Here is a 20,119-nt window from a genome sequence, read left to right as displayed (position 1 = left end):
AAACTGAAGTTTATTTACAATCTTGAGATGATGAGTAATATAAATGATAAAAAAATCAACAAAAATTGATTTAGTTAATAAAAACTTGACCAATAATCTATAAGGCTGTAAATTTTGAACTTCTTGTTAACTTTTGAGACTAATTCACTAGAACTTTTTGTTATAAAAATGATTAAAAAAAAGTTTATAATTTTTACTCTTTTTAAAGGTACTCCCTCTTTCACCTGTGTTATTTTTTTTCGTTAAACAATGCACCAATTTCCTAAACATAATTATCTTTATTCTTAAGATTTTTTTTATCCAAATTCTTAAGATTCGTTTCATCTGAATTCATTTGTTTAAAACAAATAAAGTAAGGATTTTAGTCCAAATTCTCGTTGTGGCTGGGTATCTATCATTTGGGGTGACCTTGTCCAAAGAGAATTGGGGTGCTCAGAGTAAAGCCCATTATCAAAGCTATTACCAAAGAGCCCAATATTGTTAGGCCCACAATATCCCTCAATTTCCCGCCAAATCTCCAGGATCTCGCGCCATATCTCTTCTTGTTCCCTTCATCAGTCATACCTTCTCCTACCACCTCCCTTCGCCAAAAACGCCACCTTCTTTTCACTCTTGGAACTCTGATCTTAAATTTTCAATCAAATTACTTCCTTTCCCCTCCCCGATTCTGCTCCGCAGTGTGCACACAAACCACAGAAATGACGAAAGAAGAGCTTCAGAACGAGAAAGATTACATGCTTATTGATGGGTGCGAAACTGAAGCGCCTGGGCAAAACCAGGGAAGTCATGTTCATAGCGAGTTCAATCCGGATCACCTTAAAGCATTTTACGGTGAATTTCGGCTCTTATCTGGTTGCAATTGTTAATTTACCTTTTAGTTGAGCTCGCTGTAAGTTTGGCTCAACTGCTCAGCCTGACAATCTGATCATAATGTGCCCTTTTCCGTCAAGTTGCCAAAGATTTTATTATTTTATCTTATTTTTATGCTATAACGACGTTTCATTTACTTTTGTTTGTTATTCATATTTTCCCCCTTTTGTTTCCCCTCAGGAAAGCTGTTTCCTTATGCCGATTTTTTCAGATGGATGTCTTACGGCAATGGTAAGCACTGAATATATGTTATCTCTCCTAATTCTCTTTCGATGCACATAATCCGGTTAGGCTTGCTAACAAGTGGGTGCATGCACATTTGTCTTCTTGTTTTTTTTTCCTCTCCCTTCCCTCTCAATGTATTTGAAGATGGGAAGCACCCGGGTTGTGATCCCTCTTATATCAGCAGGAGGGAATTTTCGTTCACGCTTGACAACGATATATTTCTCCGATTCCAATCTTTCCACAGTGCCGTGGAGCTTGAAAACTCCATGAAAGAGAAATGCCCATTTAAGATTGATATTGGACCTGTGTATAGCGTGGAGGTAAGACTTCCCTATTTTCCACTATCCTGCCATTTTGGAATCATGTCGTACCGTCATTGTTCTTCTATTCAGTGTCGGATATTTACTAGTGTCTGAAAAGAATAAATTAATGTTTTGGAGCCACAAATACGCTCCCAATTACTTTTTTTTTATAAAATTAAATGCTAATTCTTCTTGATAACGTTGATGCCTGTATTGAATTCAGTATTCATGGCACAATCTTGCGATGGGTTTTGATATGAAAGTCCTGTTGGCACATGCAAATTTTTTTTTTTAAAAAAACTATTTCGTTGAAATGTTAATTCTTGATATATTTCGTTGAAATGCTTTTACTGAGATCTTCTATCAACTTTTTCTTTTCCTAATCTGTAAGTTGTTATGTGTTGCAGCCCACAAAAAGGCATGCCTATGCTCAGAGTGGTGATAATGTTTTCGCTCCAGTTGAGAGAGAGCTAATCTTTGATATTGTACGATTTACAACCTCAAGTTGACAAATAAAATCTGCTACTGGGAAATTCTTGACATGTAGTTAAATATATGGTGTAGGATATGACAGATTACGATGATGTTAGGTACTGCTGCACTGGTGCTGATGTTTGCTTGAATTGCTGGCCGTTGATGACTATAGCTATTAAAGTGATTGATACTGCCTTACGAGGTGATATTTGGATCTCATGTAATGCAGCGAAACTGTGATTTACAGTATTTTGAATTTTTGATCAAAGAACAGCGGGCTTAATTTTGCTCTCTCCAGTAGTGAATCTTTGATGCTTATGATTTTAAGTTTCATTTAATAATACGTACGCTGCAAGCTGCATTTCTCATAAAAATGAACATAGCCCCCAAATGGAAATGCTTCTAAATAACAGAAAATAGCTTTCATGGTAAGGCAGGGGAATTGATTTTGCCAGACGACGTTCTCCAGAAAGGTAGGTGTATCATGCCGGACCAAAAAGAGAAAGTCAGAAAGAATCCCTCTCTGAATTTGTATTACAATTGTGTGGATATTTTCACTTTCTGATATTTGTGCGGAATCAATGGCCGAAGCAATGCCTGGGATAATTTATACAAGTATTATTACTTGTATAATTGCTTTGGTATTCACTTTTTGATATTAGAATTCTTGGGCATTGACATTGTATATCAAATGTTGTTAATTTATTATTCAATCTTACCTTTTCAGATGATTTTGGCTTTAAACATATTCTATGGGCTTATAGTGGCCGCCGTGGTGTTCACTGTTGGGTCTGTGATGGGAAGGCAAGAAGGTATGACACTGCAATTGAGAATTGCATTCTGTTTCCTTCCATTACTTAGTGTTCACACTCCAATATGTTGCCCTTACTTTTGCAGGTTGACTAATGAGCAGAGAGCGGCAATTGCTGACTATTTTCGTGTCTACAAGGTGGTATTCTTTGGAAATCCAATTTGTTTGTTTCGGGAATATTATTATAATGTGTACTTTCTATCTTTTATTCTGTCCAGGGAAATGAGAATAGTCATAAGAAGGTTTCACTTACCGGTCATGCTCTTCATCCTTTCCTTGTGTAAGTTTACTATGTATGATTGTCTTTCTGGACCACATATTTCATATTCCTGTTTAAGCTAATGTCTATTTCATTTTTGCAGGAGAGCATACACTGAAGTTCTTAAAGATTTTTTTGAGAAAGGACTACTAATAAGTCAAAATTTACTTTCTACTGAAGAGAGATATGAGATGATCTTAGAGTTGATTCCTGATGCAGGTACACATTTTTACTGTTCCTGCCATGCCTTCAGATGAAACTTGTTATGACATTTCCAGCTCTGGTCTATGTATATAATACATGAATACTGTCTGCAGCTATCGCTTCTGAACTTAGGGGCAGATGGCAAGAAAATAGGCGGTCTTCAACCGCAAAAGAAGACATTAATGTTGTTCGATGGGAACAACTCAAACATTTGCTATCAAAGAATAAGGTTAGAAGTCAAATGCTTGCAACCAAATACCAATTTTCAGGGTGAACATGGCATCTGCTCTATGCATGATTGCGTAAATAGAAAACAGTTACTGGACTCTCATGGTGGAAGATTTTACTCGAAATTTCTGCTGAGATCTATTTTAACAATCACATGTTTCTGTCTCTTTCACAAGTTGTTTATAATTAGTACCTTTCATTCTAGGAAATCATACAGAACATGCTGAAAAAAAAGAAGAACTACATTACACTCCATTCACCATTAATGCCCGCCTATTCCTTTCTGCAGGGACAAGGACTGCGAAGGTGTGTTGAAGAGATTGTGTTTTCCTTTACTTATCCTAGACTTGATATGGAGGTTTGTCTGTATTTGATCCCTTTTTTCTGTACCTTCAGGCCTATTTGAACTGTTTCTGATTGTACCTTTACATATTCCTATCTTCTCCCTGCAATCTCTCTATTGATAGAAAGTCGACATTTCAAACTATCTAATTGGCAAATCATTATTTGACAAACCAAGGTTGCAAGTCTAAATTTTTGAAGTATCTAATCTGGCCACTATATGTTCCAGGTTTCAAAACACATGAACCACTTGCTTAAAGCTCCATTCTGTGTACACCCAAAAACAGGTTAGTATCTAAATTTCGTATCTTTTTCCTTTGTTTTTTTTTTTAAAAAACGAGTTGATGTTTTGACTATCAACTAAATTTTATTATGTGCCAGCTTTCCTGTTAATCTGAAGTTGTTGGAATACTTTTAGTTACAGGTTAGTTTGTACTGTAAAGGTAACTTTTTTCCCTGTTGCTCCAGGCCGCATTTGTGTCCCTATTGATCCAAATCACTGTGAGCAGTTTGATCCTACCACAGTACCTACTCTTTCACAGGTAAACTTATTCTAGAACAAGAAAAAGATGATTTTCTGGTCTATCTTCTGAATAATTATCTTGGGACTAGAATGGAAAGCTTCCCACTTGGTTCCCTATAATTTGCTCAGCTTCAAATTGAAAGAGGATTAATAGTTGCATTTGGAGCAATATAGCAGCCAGTGAGGTTCTAACTGATTTGTCTAATGGCATGAGCAACTATTTCCAATTAAAGAAAGTTCTTACTGGCTACTAGGGTTGGCTGCCGGCACTAGCTTGAAATTACTTTTACGATACGATCTCTAGCACATTTTCCCCAATAACAGCATCACCTTTTGATAACTAAAATGGATCTTAAAAGGATGTTGTACTCAAATTATCTTACAACAGCAGGGATACAGCAATTTGATCTTTACTAATATTTCTCATGTGAATCGTGATGTTGTTTGATTGCAGCTTTTAGAAGAGCTTAACGAAAAAGGTCCAACAGATGATTTAGATGGTGGTATGTTTTCTTGACAATGGCGAAGTCCAAGCTTTTTTTCTTGTGGGTGCAAATATTAGTGATTTGTGAATATTGATTGTCACAGTCAGGTCAAAATCATATTTTCCTTTCGATATTAAGAGCAACTTTAGCGTCTAGGATAATTTTTTTTTTTTTTTTTTCAAATTGCTCTTGCTTGATTTCAGAATGGAAGAGAACTTCACTTGATGGTGCGGTCAGTCTTTTCAGAACGTCATTCTTAGAGCCTCTACTTAAAGCTTGCAAGGTATGGGGCATTTTTTAACTTGTCTTTGTAAGTTAAGTTCAAAAATTTTCTTAGCTAGACAGCATTGGCTTATACAATAGTTGAATGTGCTGGGATCCTCCGGTGATAGCAGATTAGTTTTCATATTGGAATCCCCCCACAACCCCCCCCCCAAAGAAAAACAGAAAAAGAAAAAGTTTTTGCGTTACAACACCTAGTAGATTATGGTATCTTTTTTGAACGCGTTGATCAAAATTGCTATGCATGTTCGCCATGCATAGCTTTTGATGCTACCATTTGTAATTTTAGTAAACAATACTGAATGAATATTGCAGGAGGAGATAGAAAGTTCCTACAATGCAAAATTGCAGCAGTCTAAAAATTCCTTTAGCTGGTAATGACCCTTTTTCAAGTAGCTTCGGGAGTTCAACTGATGCGATAGGATATCTATTTATTGTGGCACTAAAGCTTACACAATAGGGGATGAAATGTGTGTCGACATTGAATTATAAGAAACTATTCAACCCTTATCTGCATATTTATTCAGCGATTGTGGTGGCAATATATTCCCATGACCCCTGTTCCGGTGATAAAAGATGCCCTGTCTGTACGTTTTGAAAAACTTCTGAATGGAATAGTTGTATATTTCTGCCAGTGCCTAGGAATGCTTGAATGCTTGGGAGTGGAGTTTGGATGTTCAAGTAACGAAGTAGTGATTACAATGTTTACAAGGACTTTTAGAATTTTCTTTCCTGCCATTGAATAGGTTTTCTGGTCATTCGCAGTCCATTCTGGAGGAAAAAAGTTGAGAAAATGACAGAATTAAACAATTAATCAGTTCTATCATGTCATGTGACTTATGAATGGACAGATTAAGTTTTATCATATACATGGGATATTGATGATGCTGATTTATATTGATATACTAATATATTGATTAATGAGTAATTATTTATTAATTATCAAATGTACTAATCAGCAAGGAGCAGGGAGATGTCATGGGATATTGCTTATATATGATAAACTAGGTAATCATCCGTGAGTTGTCCAACATGTTATTTTTACAAATTTTTTCAAGTGTTAAATAATGATAATTAGTATATATTAAGTATTTACATTAGTAAAATAATAAGATATAACTGCTACTCGATCAATAATTAATATTTAAAAATAATAATGAATAAAAAAGCGTGGGATAACATAATAGATAAATTTTAAACACAAATAAAAGATGCATGTAAAAATTTATTACAATAAATATAGAGAATAATAAAAATTAGAAAAAGCAAAAATACCAAAGCAGATGAATGGTTGCTATACATCAATTAGATTGATGAAAATTTTCTTGTAATTTATAATTGCAATAACATTTGTGAACGTATTATTTACATTAATAATTAACATCTTCAACCTTTCACTAGTGGGGGTTACATTTAGTGCAAATAGCTTATCTCTCACAATGCGGCAAATAAGGGTTTGAATTTTTATTAAGAGAGATGCTCATGTTTAATGTCCACAATACTCCAAATAAAATTGCCTTTAGTAGGAAGACACCTGTGTGTAACCCAAAAAAAAAAAAAAAAAACTTCTTCAACCCTTTCCTACTTCACACTCGAGACACAACAACATATAGTTAGGTAAGTTGATTGTGTGTAAAGGCAAGTTTTAGTAAGTATAGCCTAACACTGAGCAAACTCTGACCTTGACTTTTGTTTATGGTATAGCAAAGAGCAATAAAATAAGAAATTGTCTTCTAAAAAAGTAAACAACAATCAAGAGTCAAAAGTGAAATATTAATTCTTGAAATGTAAACCTTTATTTTGGCATTTGAACTTGAAATTGTTTGTACTTTAAGAATATGTTTTCTTGCCTCAGTAACAATAAAACGTGTTATTATAATGACCAAGAGATTTATCAATGTTTTTAAGAAGTATAATAGGAGCTCCAACCTTAAGCTTCAATACATGATTTGGGAGGCCAAACATGGATGTTGAGTTTACAAACTCAATGGAATACAAGTAATTCATTGAATTAATATTTCCATCTTGCTTGCACAAACTATCTAGCTTAAATATGACAGTTCCTCTCTAGAAATCATAGATATCATATATTCATCAACATCATCTATTATAGACAATGTAAGTGCTAATATGGCTTAATCTTTAAAATAGAATTGATCACTGATCATGCATGAGATGACAAATAAAATTTGGATATGTAGATTCAAATATACACTCTATAGGTACAACTAAGCATTGTAGTAAAATGTCACATGGAATAATGATCTTTATCTTCTCATTATTATTTTCTACGATCATTCTATTTTCTATAGAAATGATTCATTGTGCAAACTCATTAAGCTTATTATTCATGTTGGAAGAATTTGTTGGCAAAAGTCTCTTGTTCTTGGTTAATATTAAATAATATTGAGTATTACATAAATTAATATTCCATATGACATTAAAACTTGTTTATATTGTATGATATTCTAATATATGTATTATCATAATAGTGAATTTTGTACAAATATATTACATAATTGAAATATTAAAACTTGTTATCTACCGCTATATCTAATCTATTGATAGTACATCATGTAAATATATTAAAATTTATCAATCCTTGTTACTTTTTCTTTTTAAATTAAAGGCTAAAGTTAATTATACTATCTACTTGAATTGAGTAGTGATGTGGATGATAGGTGTTTCATGAGACAAGGTCTGGACAATCAACGATCATATCTTGTGTCCCATCAGAAAAAAAGAATTGAAATTGAATTTGCATCTTATAACCCCATTTTGTTTGAGATGGGGATGAGATGTGATAAGGAAATTCTCTAAAAAAGTTATCATGGTCAATTTTAAAGATATAGCTAGAACAATCCAGACATGGTCAATTTATTTTATAATGAATATGATCTTTGTTAACCTATCGCCTAATTATCAATATATTTTTTATCAACCATGTCCCACGTGCTTCAACATTAATGTCATCCACATGTTTTAAGTTTTTTTTTTGGGCTGAATCTATATATTTTAATTTAGAATATCATCTAAAAAAAGTGCTTGTATTCAACACTGTGACGCTATGCTATGAGTCCATGCAAATTGTGGGGCTCATAATGCTGCTGGAAGCATCTCTACCTCCCCCCCTTTTTTTTTAGGCAAGATTTCCCCTGCTGCACCAAGATGCATAGATGATTATTACATGATGAATGCCATTTCACATGCAAAAATTATTTCATTTTATCATTATGTTTTCTTTTTTCATTACTTTCCATTTTACAAACCAAACAAGAAGTGTTTGATGGAGCCACATTGTGGTTGGGCACAAATGCACACCGTCACTTTAAGTTTTAGTATTTTGTATTCATGCCTTTAAAATTTTAAACTATTTATTTTTAGGTTTCAATATTTTACTCCCAGTGTCTGAGTTTTAAGATTTTCTATCTCCACCTTGGGGTTTTGAGTTCTTGACTTCGCTACTGAGTGCCAAATACAGACAAGAATAAACCCATCTAAATCACGAGAGAACTATATGCTTACAGTTGGTGGGACTTGGAATATATATTTGGCAAATAATTATTAATTGGCTTCATTTAAACGTGATGAGATTCAAGTTAAAATAATAATAATAATAATAACGTCACATGGTACCGATCTCGACACCTATTATGACACTAAAAGAAACAAAATGAGGCTAAAATTATACCAAAAATAGTCCCAGATGAGTGCTTGTATTCCAATAAAGTCTAGTTGGATCATCATTTTTAACCACATGTTTAATGAAGCTAGTAGCCATATGAATTGGCTGTTCTTTTAATATCATCATGTTGATACTGAAGTCATGATCTTTTTATACAACGAGCTAGGTGTCTAGTTAATTAGTTTCATGACTTTTGTATTTTCAATATATGTATATATAAATTGTATTCCCTTCTCCTAAATTATAAGACATTTTTAGATAAAATCTTATATACTAATAAATCTCATTAAATACACCTAACGACCTTATTTTTTCAAAACAAAAATATAAACTTTTAAAAATATCTATCATTTAATATATTAAAAAGAGAATAAATGGAAATTAATTATAGAAAGAGGAAGGATAATATTAAAATTGGTGCATTTAATGAAACCTTAATTTACTCAAAATATCTTATATTTTAGGACGAAAAAACTCTTTTAAAAGTACCCCATAATTTGAGACGGAGATCGTGTCTTATAACTTGTACATAATTAATGGAATTGATAATGCTGGAGTAATTTTAATAAAGTAGTTATCAATGTGTGAATGTGTGTAACTGCTATAATTATTTTATATGTAATTAAGTAATTAAATTGGTTTAGTGAATTAAACATTAAGTTGGAATAGATTCGTCTTAATTTTTTTGTGCACGTGTGGTATGTGATAGGTGAGTTATATGTACACTAGAATGATTAATCGCGTTGTTCTCTAAGATGAATATTAACATGAATATGAAGATACATGACATGGTCTCGAGTCTCAACAATACGACACTAACAAAAAATAAAAATAAAAATACAAAGACTAAAAAAAAAATTAAAAATAGTCTAAAACAATTGTGCTTGTTGTATGTATATTCATCAAGATTCATGATATATGACTCTAAATCGAAATTATGAGCGCTCATAATGCTGGAAACAGCCCTCCCCATTTCATTTGCTGAGTCAAGTTTTCTCCGGCACCGCCACTATTGTTGCTTCTAATTCCACTTCCTGTGCCAATAATTGAACTGAGCGCCACTGCCAAAGCAGACTGAAACTTTGGGTCCGCCGCGATGGCCTTGGTTGCCGCGGCGATAGTATCTGGTAGAGCAGGTGGTGGAGGATGGGTTGTGCTGTTGATAACACTGTTCTTCTGCACGAAAGGCAGACTGTAGATACTATCCACTGTCGACCTTCCAAGGTTCACGGAGCTGAAAACGTTCCTGTTATTATTACTGTGATAGCTAACAAAATTATTATTATTATTTGGGGAACTAAAATTGAGACTTGTGGAAGAAGAAGGGTACGACGACGACGACGACGATCGTGGAGCTGGGTTGTAGTTTGATGATGATGAGGTCATGAACCTGGAGGCTGCAGGATTTGTGGTGAGGTCAAGAGTGATTGTTGGGTGAGAAGGCAATGAAGAGAATGAAGGATTGGAGAGATATAATGGCTTTGATCTGCTGAAACCATCTGACAAGGAGAAGTTCAGGCCATAGAGATCAGCTGAAGTGGCGGATGAAGGGCGAGCTGAAGAAGTTGATGAAGAAGAGCCAGACAAAAGCATGGAAACAGCTGCAGAAGTAGTGGAAGCCATGGCGGTGGCTGAGAGAGGAAGAGGGTGGTTGTGGATTCCCTCATAAGTGGTAACTAAAACGGACAAATCCTCAGCACATCTTTGCACCTGTAATTGCATGTTCATCAAGCTTTATGTCGATAATGCATATATGTACAGACACACAGTAACACGCGAGGAACAGAAATTTTTAAGAGACGTTGGGAAAATGAGCGTTGTACGTTCATGTGGCTGTTTAATTATATTTACCTGCTTTTTTACTGGGCATGATGGTGCAACTGTGCAACGATAATAAGCTCTAGGGCATGGATTTCCCTTTGAGATTTTTTGTCCATATTTTCTCCATTGACATCCATCGTTCATCTGTTTCAACAAACTCAAATCTGTCAGACCATGATAGCTTCTTGTGGTGTAAGCATGTCAAGAATAGGGAAGGATTGCCCAAAACGTAAAGGATCAGGGAAAAACAAATAGATTAATTATATCTTAATTCAAAATCGCATATATTTTACTATATATTATTAGTTATTAAGTCCGATATGAGATTTTTCATGTCGATCCAAGTCTACTTACTCACACTTGGACATCATAGTAAAAGAAAAGACAAGAAAGAACAGAATGATATAAATATGCTTACAGTTTGGGCGTCACATCTTGCTCTCACACAAACCCTAGCTTTCTTTGCAGGATTGTGTTGGGAAACTTCGTCTTCTCCAGAAGTAGTAGTATCTCTGGTTGTTTTGAGTGCTTTACTTGGTGGCCAGGTCTCCTCTTCCTTGGGCGGCTCTTCAGAACTAGTGGTATGGCTTGGATTAATCTTTGGCGAATTATTATTATTATCCTCATCCTCATCATGAGTTATGCTTCCTGACTTTGATGTTTCGAATTTGCAGTCCAATCCAAGAGCCAAGTCCTCTTCATCGCATTCTTCAATATCCTTCAATAATAATGGCTTCAAACCTTTGCTTTTCTCATGGTTTCTAATTGGATTATCATTATTACTGGGAATAGCTCTTCCAAGGCTCAGAGAAACTAGCTCATCAGAATATTCCTCAGTTATAATAATTTCTCGACCATCACTATGATCATGATCAGAAGTTGATTCTTTGGTTTCCTTTTGAAATATATCTTTGAATTGCATTTGCAGTGTTCTGTAATCCTTCAGAACTCGATCCAAACACTGCTTCAATCTTTGGTTTTCTTCTCTCACCTCACCCATTTCCGTTTTCGCAGATTCTAGCTTCTCAGCCTGCTAAGAAAACGAACATAACATTTAAGAATAATATTATAACAAAAAAATTGAATAAATTAATCTCAATTTTTCTCGGTAGACTCAACTCTTTTCTTTTAATTTTATTCTATACATATACCATCATTTTTATAGGAACAATATTCGAATTTTTCAAAACTCGCCTCTTCCTTTTTGGCTGAAGATACAATTATTGGTGCAGAAGTATCCACTGGTGGCGCCTGGAAAAGAGCATAAATTAACTTATCAGAACACAACAAATCTAGTCACAAAAATGGAAGGATTAATTATTTTTAATTAATTAATTTTCCATCTATTTATATAGCACTCTTCCCTTGTATAAACCCAAAAACAGGTAATTAATGAGAATCCTTTTCGGCGTTTTCATGTGCATGCAGTATTCATTTAATTTCAGACACATCTCATTTGCTGTTTTCCCCAGCACATGCATAGGTCAACAACTCTATCTATGCATGCATCGGGTTTGATTAATTTACGCAGAACTTGTATCTTATTTTTCAATCAAAAAAATGATAAAGATAAAATTTTCAAATCATAACATATATAACAAATATATATGTAATTGATAATTGATGAATGATACAACTGTCAAAACCCATAATAATACAACTATGATGTGTTTTTAGCGAAAAATCATGTGCTTGTAATAACGATATGTTATATGTGCCCATAAATTTGGGATAGACGACTGCATATTATCCGTTAATTCTGGCACCTTGGAATTAAAAACTCAAACAAGTAACTGAAAAGTAATGGTTATGAATTATATTAACCTATTTGTTATCTTCATGGGGTGAGCAAGACAAACCAGATAGTATCACAAGATCGATCATAAAACTTAAGGAACAAGACTATAGTGTATGTCTTGGTTTGTGCCAAAGACAGCAATTAATAAATCCGGTAAAAGCATATAAATCAGAATGCTCGACCCTAATAATTACTATTCGAACTTTGAGACCAATCCAAAAACATCATAATGACCATTTTCTGCATCATGAAACTGATTGTATATGGCGGTTGAAGGATGATATAGCAGATATAAATCTTCATACCTCAATATCAATCTTTTCTTTTCGAGGATCTTCATCACCAGCACCAACAGATTCACTCCTCTTCTCTTCCTTGGCTCTACTGTCATGGTCAGATCTTCCTGAAGGAAACTCCATATGGCTGCGAGAATAATATACAGAGCTTTTTTTTTTCTTCTGAACTCTGCTTTCTGTATCTCTTTTTCTTTTTCCTTCTGGTTATTCAAAAAGCTTTATATAGAGAGAAACTTGCATGAGGTATTTGACTCTTAGAAGGCGAAATAGCTAACCAAGATTGGAAAATTAAAATAAAAATAAACGAATGTCAGACACAACTCGGAGGCATGTCCAACTGCACCAGAGGAAAAAGTAAACAATATATTGTAATGTCAACAAGGGTATAAAAAATAAAAAGCAGAAGAATTCAACTTCAACGTCTGAGACATGATCATGAGAGAGAGGGAGGGAGGGAGAGAAGTACTGCTACATCCTTGAAGTTTCGTAGTTCGTACAATACAAAAGTCAAAAGCATCACCAAGTCAAAGCTTGTTTGCCACCTCCGGTGACCGGAACCGCCTTTCATATTTCATCTTCAATTATTGATGAGGTCGAGTAACATTTAACCTTGTGGGGTTGCCCCATCTTCTTTTGTTACAACTTGCATGAAATATTGAACCACTATACGTCCAGATAATAAATAAGGTTGACAAATTATTGAAAAGCTGCTCTCTCTCTCTCTCTCTCTCTCTCTATATATATATATATATATTCAGAAAATAATGAAAATAAAAGAGATCCCGAGGGTCCATATAAACTTATATGATTTCATAATTAAATATCTCATGTATTATCTTAAAATTTATAGCAAGGCAAATGATAATACACTCCGTCCATTTAAAAACATAAGACATTTTTAATAAAAGAGATATTCAAAAAATAATGAAAATAAAAGAGATCCCGAGGGTCCATATAAACTTATATGATTTCATAATTAAATATCTCATGTATTATCTTAAAATTTATAGCAAGGCAAATGATAATACACTCCGTCCATTTAAAAACATAAGACATTTTTAATAAAATTTTACCTCTTGACAAAATATATATTTACTTATTTTTAAACTAACACCATCTTTTCATATTTATCATTATGTAATAGGGTGTTTCACTTTAAAATAAATATAAATGATTATTCAATAGGGACACTTTTAAAAACAAGATAATAATTACACCTTGAAATACAAAAAATATCTTATATTTTTTAATATCTAACCCCTTAAAAAATACTTTATATTTTTTAATGAATGGATTATATGTTTAATGCATGCTTTATGAATTATTATTATTATTATTGTTGCTGCTGCTGCTGCTGTTGTTGTTATTGAGTTTATGATTAATTTCACATCTGAGTGGAAAAAAATATTTTGATGATTTTTATTAATTTTTAGTAGATTATTGTATATATAGTTAACATATCCGCAAGATATATAACTAGCTTCTTAATTCAAATTTCCAATGATTTTTGCCTCATTATATTTGCTAAACATTAAGACTATTAACTTTCAATTTCATGCTTAAAATATATACAAATTATTTATAAAAATAGATAAAGAATCAAATTGAAAGTTACATCTTTCGGAATTAAATTTGAAGACATTAATTATTTTCAATGGACAAAAAGTAATTTACTTAGTTTCTTCATATTTATGTTGTCTGCACGAGAAACGTAGCCGAACATCTGTTCATTTATCTTGTTCTTTATGTTTGTGTATTTATTTATTCAATTAATATATTTAGAGAAAAAAAATAAAAGAATGAGACGACAATTAAAAAACGAAAAAACGAAAAAACGAAAACTATTTCTTCTCGAGTAGTGGAGTTACGGTTTCAATGAAATGAACTTAATTGGCCTCAAGACAAGAGGTTTGAATATTTCCGTATCAAAACTTGACTAGGTTTTTCCCCTTTTTAGTTGATGCGAGGCAACCAGGTCTTAACTAGCTATACGTTGAGTGTTTCATAATTGTCTTGCTTCATTCTCTCAAAGTCATCGAATATATCAGCCAAGAAAAAAGTCATACCCGTACACATATACCGTCAGCACTGGTAATTAATTAATACATAATTTGCCCCCCAAAAAAATGAATAATTATATCAGTGTTCCCATTAAGAATGTAACATATGTATTATTATGTTTTGAATATTTTGTGTTGACATTTCAAAGTGCAATAGAAAACGACCTTGTGGCTTATTTGCTTATAATAATCAGAAGTAAGATTCTGACTAGCTAGTTGTGTTCAATTCAAATAATATTAATACTCGTCCACTTGCATGCAAGTATACATGTCTAATTTCATGCTAATTAATTTACTATTGGTTGATAAACAGACGATAATTTACATATATATTAAATTGGTGGGGAATTAAGTATGTACTAAAATTTATGAGAAAAATTAACCAACTTGTTTTAGAACCTCTTTAATTAACAAATAAACTAATCTATTATATGCATTAGAAAGAAAAGGAATGAAAATAAGTAACAGTAAAATACACAAGCGCGCGCTTACGTATTTCTACATGATGAATTATTGTTGAAGACTTGAATTTTTTAATATATTCAATTTGATAATTTCATAATCGTTGAATGTTTGTTAATTTTTAGGTTTACTGACTTTTATTTTTTTAAGAGAATAAATTAATCATAACAGCCTCCCTACGGTTGGTCAAATCTCTTACATTTTCTAATTTTTATGGTAATATCTTGCGTGTATGAAGGTTGAGTTGCAACTTTCGATGTGAAGACCTTTGAATTAATGCTAATTGGTATAAATTAATTAATTGGAATCGTGAAATTTAACATCAACATTTGGGTCTGCCAACAAAAATCCAAGCACTGGATAAAATTTAAGGAATTAACTACAACGCAATTGCATTAATCCTTAGAAGCAATGAGGTCAAAAAAATCTTTGGAAGCAATCAAGGTCAATGCTTCCTAATTTCATCTTACGTCTCGTTTGAGTTGACATACTTTTCTTTTGTACTTATTCTAGTACACTTTTAACTTATTTATTAAAATTAAGGAATAACAGTTAATTTATTAAATATGTTTTAAAATCAATTTTTTTTTGAATTTTACCCTATTAAAATAAGAAGTGAGATATGTGCATAAATAAATATAAAATGAGCTATAAAAATAAATTTATAATAGGGGTAAATTTGAAAAACAATGATAAGTAACTATTCATGTGCCTTATATATATATAATCGATGTGCTATATAATAAAGATCAAAGAAGTAGATATTGTCTGTGTTACTTGCTTAATTAATTGAAAGATAGTTAATTTTACCTTTGAATTCCCTCTCAAAAGTATATGTTGCATTAGGAACATTTAACAAGTGCAGTAGTGTTTGTGTGTGTATACTCTCTCTCAAAATATATATAGGCCTTCTAAGGTATTTGCCTTAAGTTACTCAAAACTAGATTGATCATTGAACTAGATCTTCATTTCTATATGTACAAAAAAAAAAAAATCAATTCACACACATTAAAAAAGTTGATTGCGTATAATAATTATATTTAAAAATAAAAAATTAGATTAAATTATCCCTGCAATTAATTAAACAAGTTAAATTTGTCTAATGAAAAAAATACGAAAGAATATCATCTAAGGCCCTTAGAGGACACATAATATCAGTTAAAGTCAGCCTAGAACATTTTGAATTTTTTTTTGTACAGGTCAAAAGGCCTTAAATGAAATTAATTTTATAGGTCAAAGGGTAAAATTATCCCTATTTAATGAAGCAACCCACCATCGTGCGCGTGGCTCAAGAAAGAACACCTTGCACCTCCTTCCTATCCACTGGATATTCCATGAATTTAAACCAAATCAAGGATAAATAATTTTAACAAACAGGCGTCACGAGGTGGGGCCTAATATTCGATGCTGATGTTGTTGGATATTATAGAATATTTTTAATATTTTAAAAAGAGTTATTATAAATTAAATTTATATTAATTATCATAACCCCTACTTAAATACATCAATCTATTCTCAACAAGTTAATCTTGTTTGGTTTTACTAAAATGTACCCAGTGGAGGTGTCTAGTGAGGCGGTGGGATTCGATAGTGTTTATGAATAAATTAGTTGTTGGGGCACATGTAAGTAAGTATATGCTGGAATAGATAATGACTGATGAGAACACTTATAGTGCCAAATTGACCCCAAAATTTGAACCCCCTTAAGACTTTAGAGACACATTTTGGGTGGAAAGTTCCATCAGAAACACTAATTGTGGTGGAAAATCAAATACGGTGGCACTTGATGATTGAAGAGACGGTGGATATGCTATCATTGAGCATACAAGTCTTTTAGAGCTAGCTTGGTTTATGCAATAGGTACGCATATATCATGTTGGTAATTTCACCTATAATTTTGCTTTTGGCCTGAAGTTAAAGCTTGGTGAGTAATTGCTAGTATTTGAAGTTTTCAATCGCCAAGTTTTATTTTATGGTTAATGATGATTATATTAATGTTAAAAATAGACATTAAATGTATAGTGCGTTCTTGCAATTTTATGAATGATTTATTTTGTTTCATATTTATGAAGTTATTTATTGTAGGATTAGTTCTGTGATCAATCCATGTATTTTATATAATCAAGCTTAACAAGTTTTGTTAACTTGCCTTACTTTCGTTTACGAATTACGACGATAATAATCAAATTATTTTTCGGGCTAATGTCATGGTTATCAGTATCTAGAAGTTGGAACTTAATTATTCATGTTACCTTCAAAATATTCCAAAGTGTGGGATTCCCTAAATTCGATGATAGAAAAGGAGATATATATGATTGTGGGGTTCGTACGTTTTGCATCATTTTGTAAATTGATATGCAATAGTCATAATTGTGATTCTAATTATGATGTGGATAATTTAACCTTAGAAATCTAACAGTCAGGTGACTTAATATATTTGTTGATAGTTAATTATGCTCTGTATGCATATGTGTTTTGGGAGGGTTGTACTGAAAGATTTTTTTTTTCCTTTATAACCAGGCTCAGGTTGGCTTGTGATATGCACTGATAATTAGTAATTTGTAACCGTAGCAAAAGTTCATGTGGATTTTAGTTTGTGTATTGGTATATGTTATGATTGGCTATATATCAATGTATATGAAAAAGAATCCGAATGAGGCAGCTTTATTATATTTTTATTTTGAAAATTGTTTGAATGGAATTGATTAGGCATCACTTCAAATATCAATGCCATTAATTTGTTGAAACTATATTTCAAATATTTGTTATGGCACCATAATATTTCATAATAAAGTTAATTTATTTGATTGGCAAAAGTTATCCAATATTCTTTGATTGGATACGTTGCTTTATATGCCTTTATATTTTAAGATGTAATTACTTTATTTGTTACATAGCTTATTTAAGTTAAGGCATGAGATATTTGAGAAGATATATGTGAAATTTGATTTTAGATATTTGTTAACTACATTAATTTGGTGTAGGCACTGATTTTTTTTTTCAACTTTAATTGGAAAAAAATGTTATATATGGTCTTTGCTTGCACTGCTTCGAGCACATGCCGGAAAATGATTTTTGCTCATTTCACAAATTAATATCTAAAATGGGGGATTGTGTGTATGTATTGATATGTTTACGATGGATTCAAAATTATGAGAAAATTAGAATGGGGGAGATTGTACGGCAAGATTTAATTTGATAAGAATCATCATTGATGAGGCATAAAATATTTTTCATGCGATTGAAATATTTAAAAATGTGGAGGTGTTTAGCAAAAATTATTTTACTTTATTAAAAAATATATACATGTGTTGTACTATTAGCCTCATTTTATAAATACCAAGATATTATTATGTTGTGATTTAGAGAAAAATTAATTAAGAGGAGACTATTATTTATTAATTATGCAATTTTTGTGGCTTAGCTTGAAACAAGCATTGTGATGATGGTACAAAATTTAACTATTTATCTAGTGTAAATAAATTTATTTTAAATAGGTGCATGATCTATTTATTTTGGCAAAAATATTTAATGTTGTGGATAATGATTTATTTATATGTTTTATGGCCCATATGAGAAAAATAGAATATTTTTAAAATTATGAAATTATGAATAGTGGATCCCTATTGTATAAAATACACGAATTTTAATTGAATTATATATTTATTTGAGAAGATTCACTAGTGATTATGCACCTTTAGTGGTGATGGAAACAAAACAATAACAGGATCATAAAATTTATTACTTTAAAATTGGAGGCTAAGTTGTGAAAAATCTCCATAGCAATTATTTTGGTGTAAATTCAACATTCATTGTCGATGAGCATCCATGATATAGTTTTGTTACATACAAATTGAGCATATCAAATAGTCTTATAAGATGATGAGGCAAATGAATATTTGAGAAATACCATAAATGTTGGTATCACATATAATGAATTTTTATTATATTAAAATAATACAATGATGTAGATTCAATTGTATATTCATGAGAAAAAATCCATTTATAGCCAAATAAAATATTATATGACCCAAAGTATATTACTCTGAAGTTGGCTAGTAATGAGGCTAAGTAAATGAGAAATTTCTCAATGAATAATATTGCATTGAGAGTAAAAATGACACATATTATATCGATAATTTGTGTAATTGCTAAATGGTGATAGTCATTGCAAAGAGAACAATGGCCAAATGGTGATGGTCATTATAAAGAGAACAATGGTATAGGTAGATATTGTTAGAGATACAATTAAGCATGTTAAAAGAGGGGGTTATCTCAATCAATTATGTGAGAATATATGTAAATCTGATGGATCCGTTAAATAATCCTTGGGATGATTTTAATTATTAAAATGTTAAGAAGAATGAGACTTAAGCCTATTTGAAAATAACACTGATAGCAACCCAACCTTTGTGATTGGAGATTCCATGAAGAACGTTCAATGGGTAAGAATAAGTCACTTGTTAGTTCTACTAGCACTAAATTTTCTATCCCTTCCTATGGCTTGTAAAAGTGCTAAAATGTATTGATCGAAGGATGAGCGAAAGCTCTTAATATTTTTATAATCATTATGGATGGTGTATTCATTACAGATACATTTAATGAAAACACTATACGAATATGGAGTGGAGTCGCTCCTATGAGATCGTGGTAAAATTTTTAGAGCATTTGTTAAAACCTGGTGCACACATGGCCAATAATGTGCAAAACCACATTGACAACAGAAATTGTGGGTGTATAATCCAGCTAATAAGACCTCTAATACACGACCAAGATCTGTTAGTTCAATAACAAAGTTACATTAATTGTTTTGTACACTAAGTTTTATTAATCTAGATTTGGTTTAAATTGAAAAATACCAAATTTAAAGTAATTATCTTTTGTGTGAATAACTCAGATGGTAGGGGTCCTTTTGACACGTGTGAGGTATTGTTGTAATTGTGTCACAGAAGAAAGTCCCATATTATTCAAATGAATAGAGGCCTTAATACA

At 32.1% G+C, this 20,119-nt stretch overlaps 2 protein-coding genes across 4 annotated transcripts; one reads left to right on the top strand and one right to left on the bottom strand.

Moving 5' to 3' along the window:
* Positions 1-565: 565 nt before the first annotated feature.
* On the top strand, positions 566-5,872 carry LOC129309273 (uncharacterized). The gene is made up of 16 exons (XM_054950772.1): positions 566-831; positions 1,051-1,101; positions 1,240-1,415; positions 1,805-1,882; positions 1,962-2,073; positions 2,599-2,683; positions 2,769-2,820; positions 2,901-2,962; positions 3,045-3,160; positions 3,259-3,374; positions 3,663-3,731; positions 3,945-4,002; positions 4,184-4,257; positions 4,693-4,741; positions 4,927-5,006; positions 5,321-5,872. The coding sequence occupies exons 1-16, from the start codon at positions 699-701 to the stop codon at positions 5,381-5,383; spliced, it is 1,374 nt and encodes a 457-aa protein (XP_054806747.1). The 5' UTR covers positions 566-698; the 3' UTR covers positions 5,384-5,872.
* A 3,549-nt stretch (positions 5,873-9,421) lies between these two features.
* Positions 9,422-12,811, bottom strand: LOC129309271 (WRKY transcription factor 72A). Of its 3 annotated transcripts, none has more exons than XM_054950767.1 (5): positions 12,615-12,811; positions 11,706-11,762; positions 10,930-11,544; positions 10,542-10,655; positions 9,422-10,400 (listed from the first exon to the last, which is right to left on the bottom strand). In XM_054950767.1, exons 1-5 carry the CDS (start codon positions 12,726-12,728, stop codon positions 9,636-9,638), a joined length of 1,665 nt encoding a protein of 554 aa, XP_054806742.1. In that variant the 5' UTR covers positions 12,729-12,811; the 3' UTR covers positions 9,422-9,635. The 3 variants fall into 3 exon arrangements, with proteins under 3 accessions (XP_054806742.1, XP_054806743.1, XP_054806744.1); XM_054950768.1 differs by having other exon boundaries at positions 10,930-11,541; positions 12,615-12,810; XM_054950769.1 differs by lacking the exons at positions 11,706-11,762; positions 12,615-12,811 and adding an exon at positions 11,663-11,683.
* Positions 12,812-20,119: the final 7,308 nt, after the last annotated feature.

This window comes from Prosopis cineraria, unplaced genomic scaffold (genome assembly GCF_029017545.1).
Source record: "Prosopis cineraria cultivar Desert tree isolate PC_DT_omini unplaced genomic scaffold, ASM2901754v1 PC4, whole genome shotgun sequence".
Classification (NCBI taxonomy): domain Eukaryota; kingdom Viridiplantae; phylum Streptophyta; class Magnoliopsida; order Fabales; family Fabaceae; genus Prosopis; species Prosopis cineraria.
Note: the sequence above shows the minus strand (reverse complement) of the source record. Positions and strands in the feature narration are given on the sequence as shown.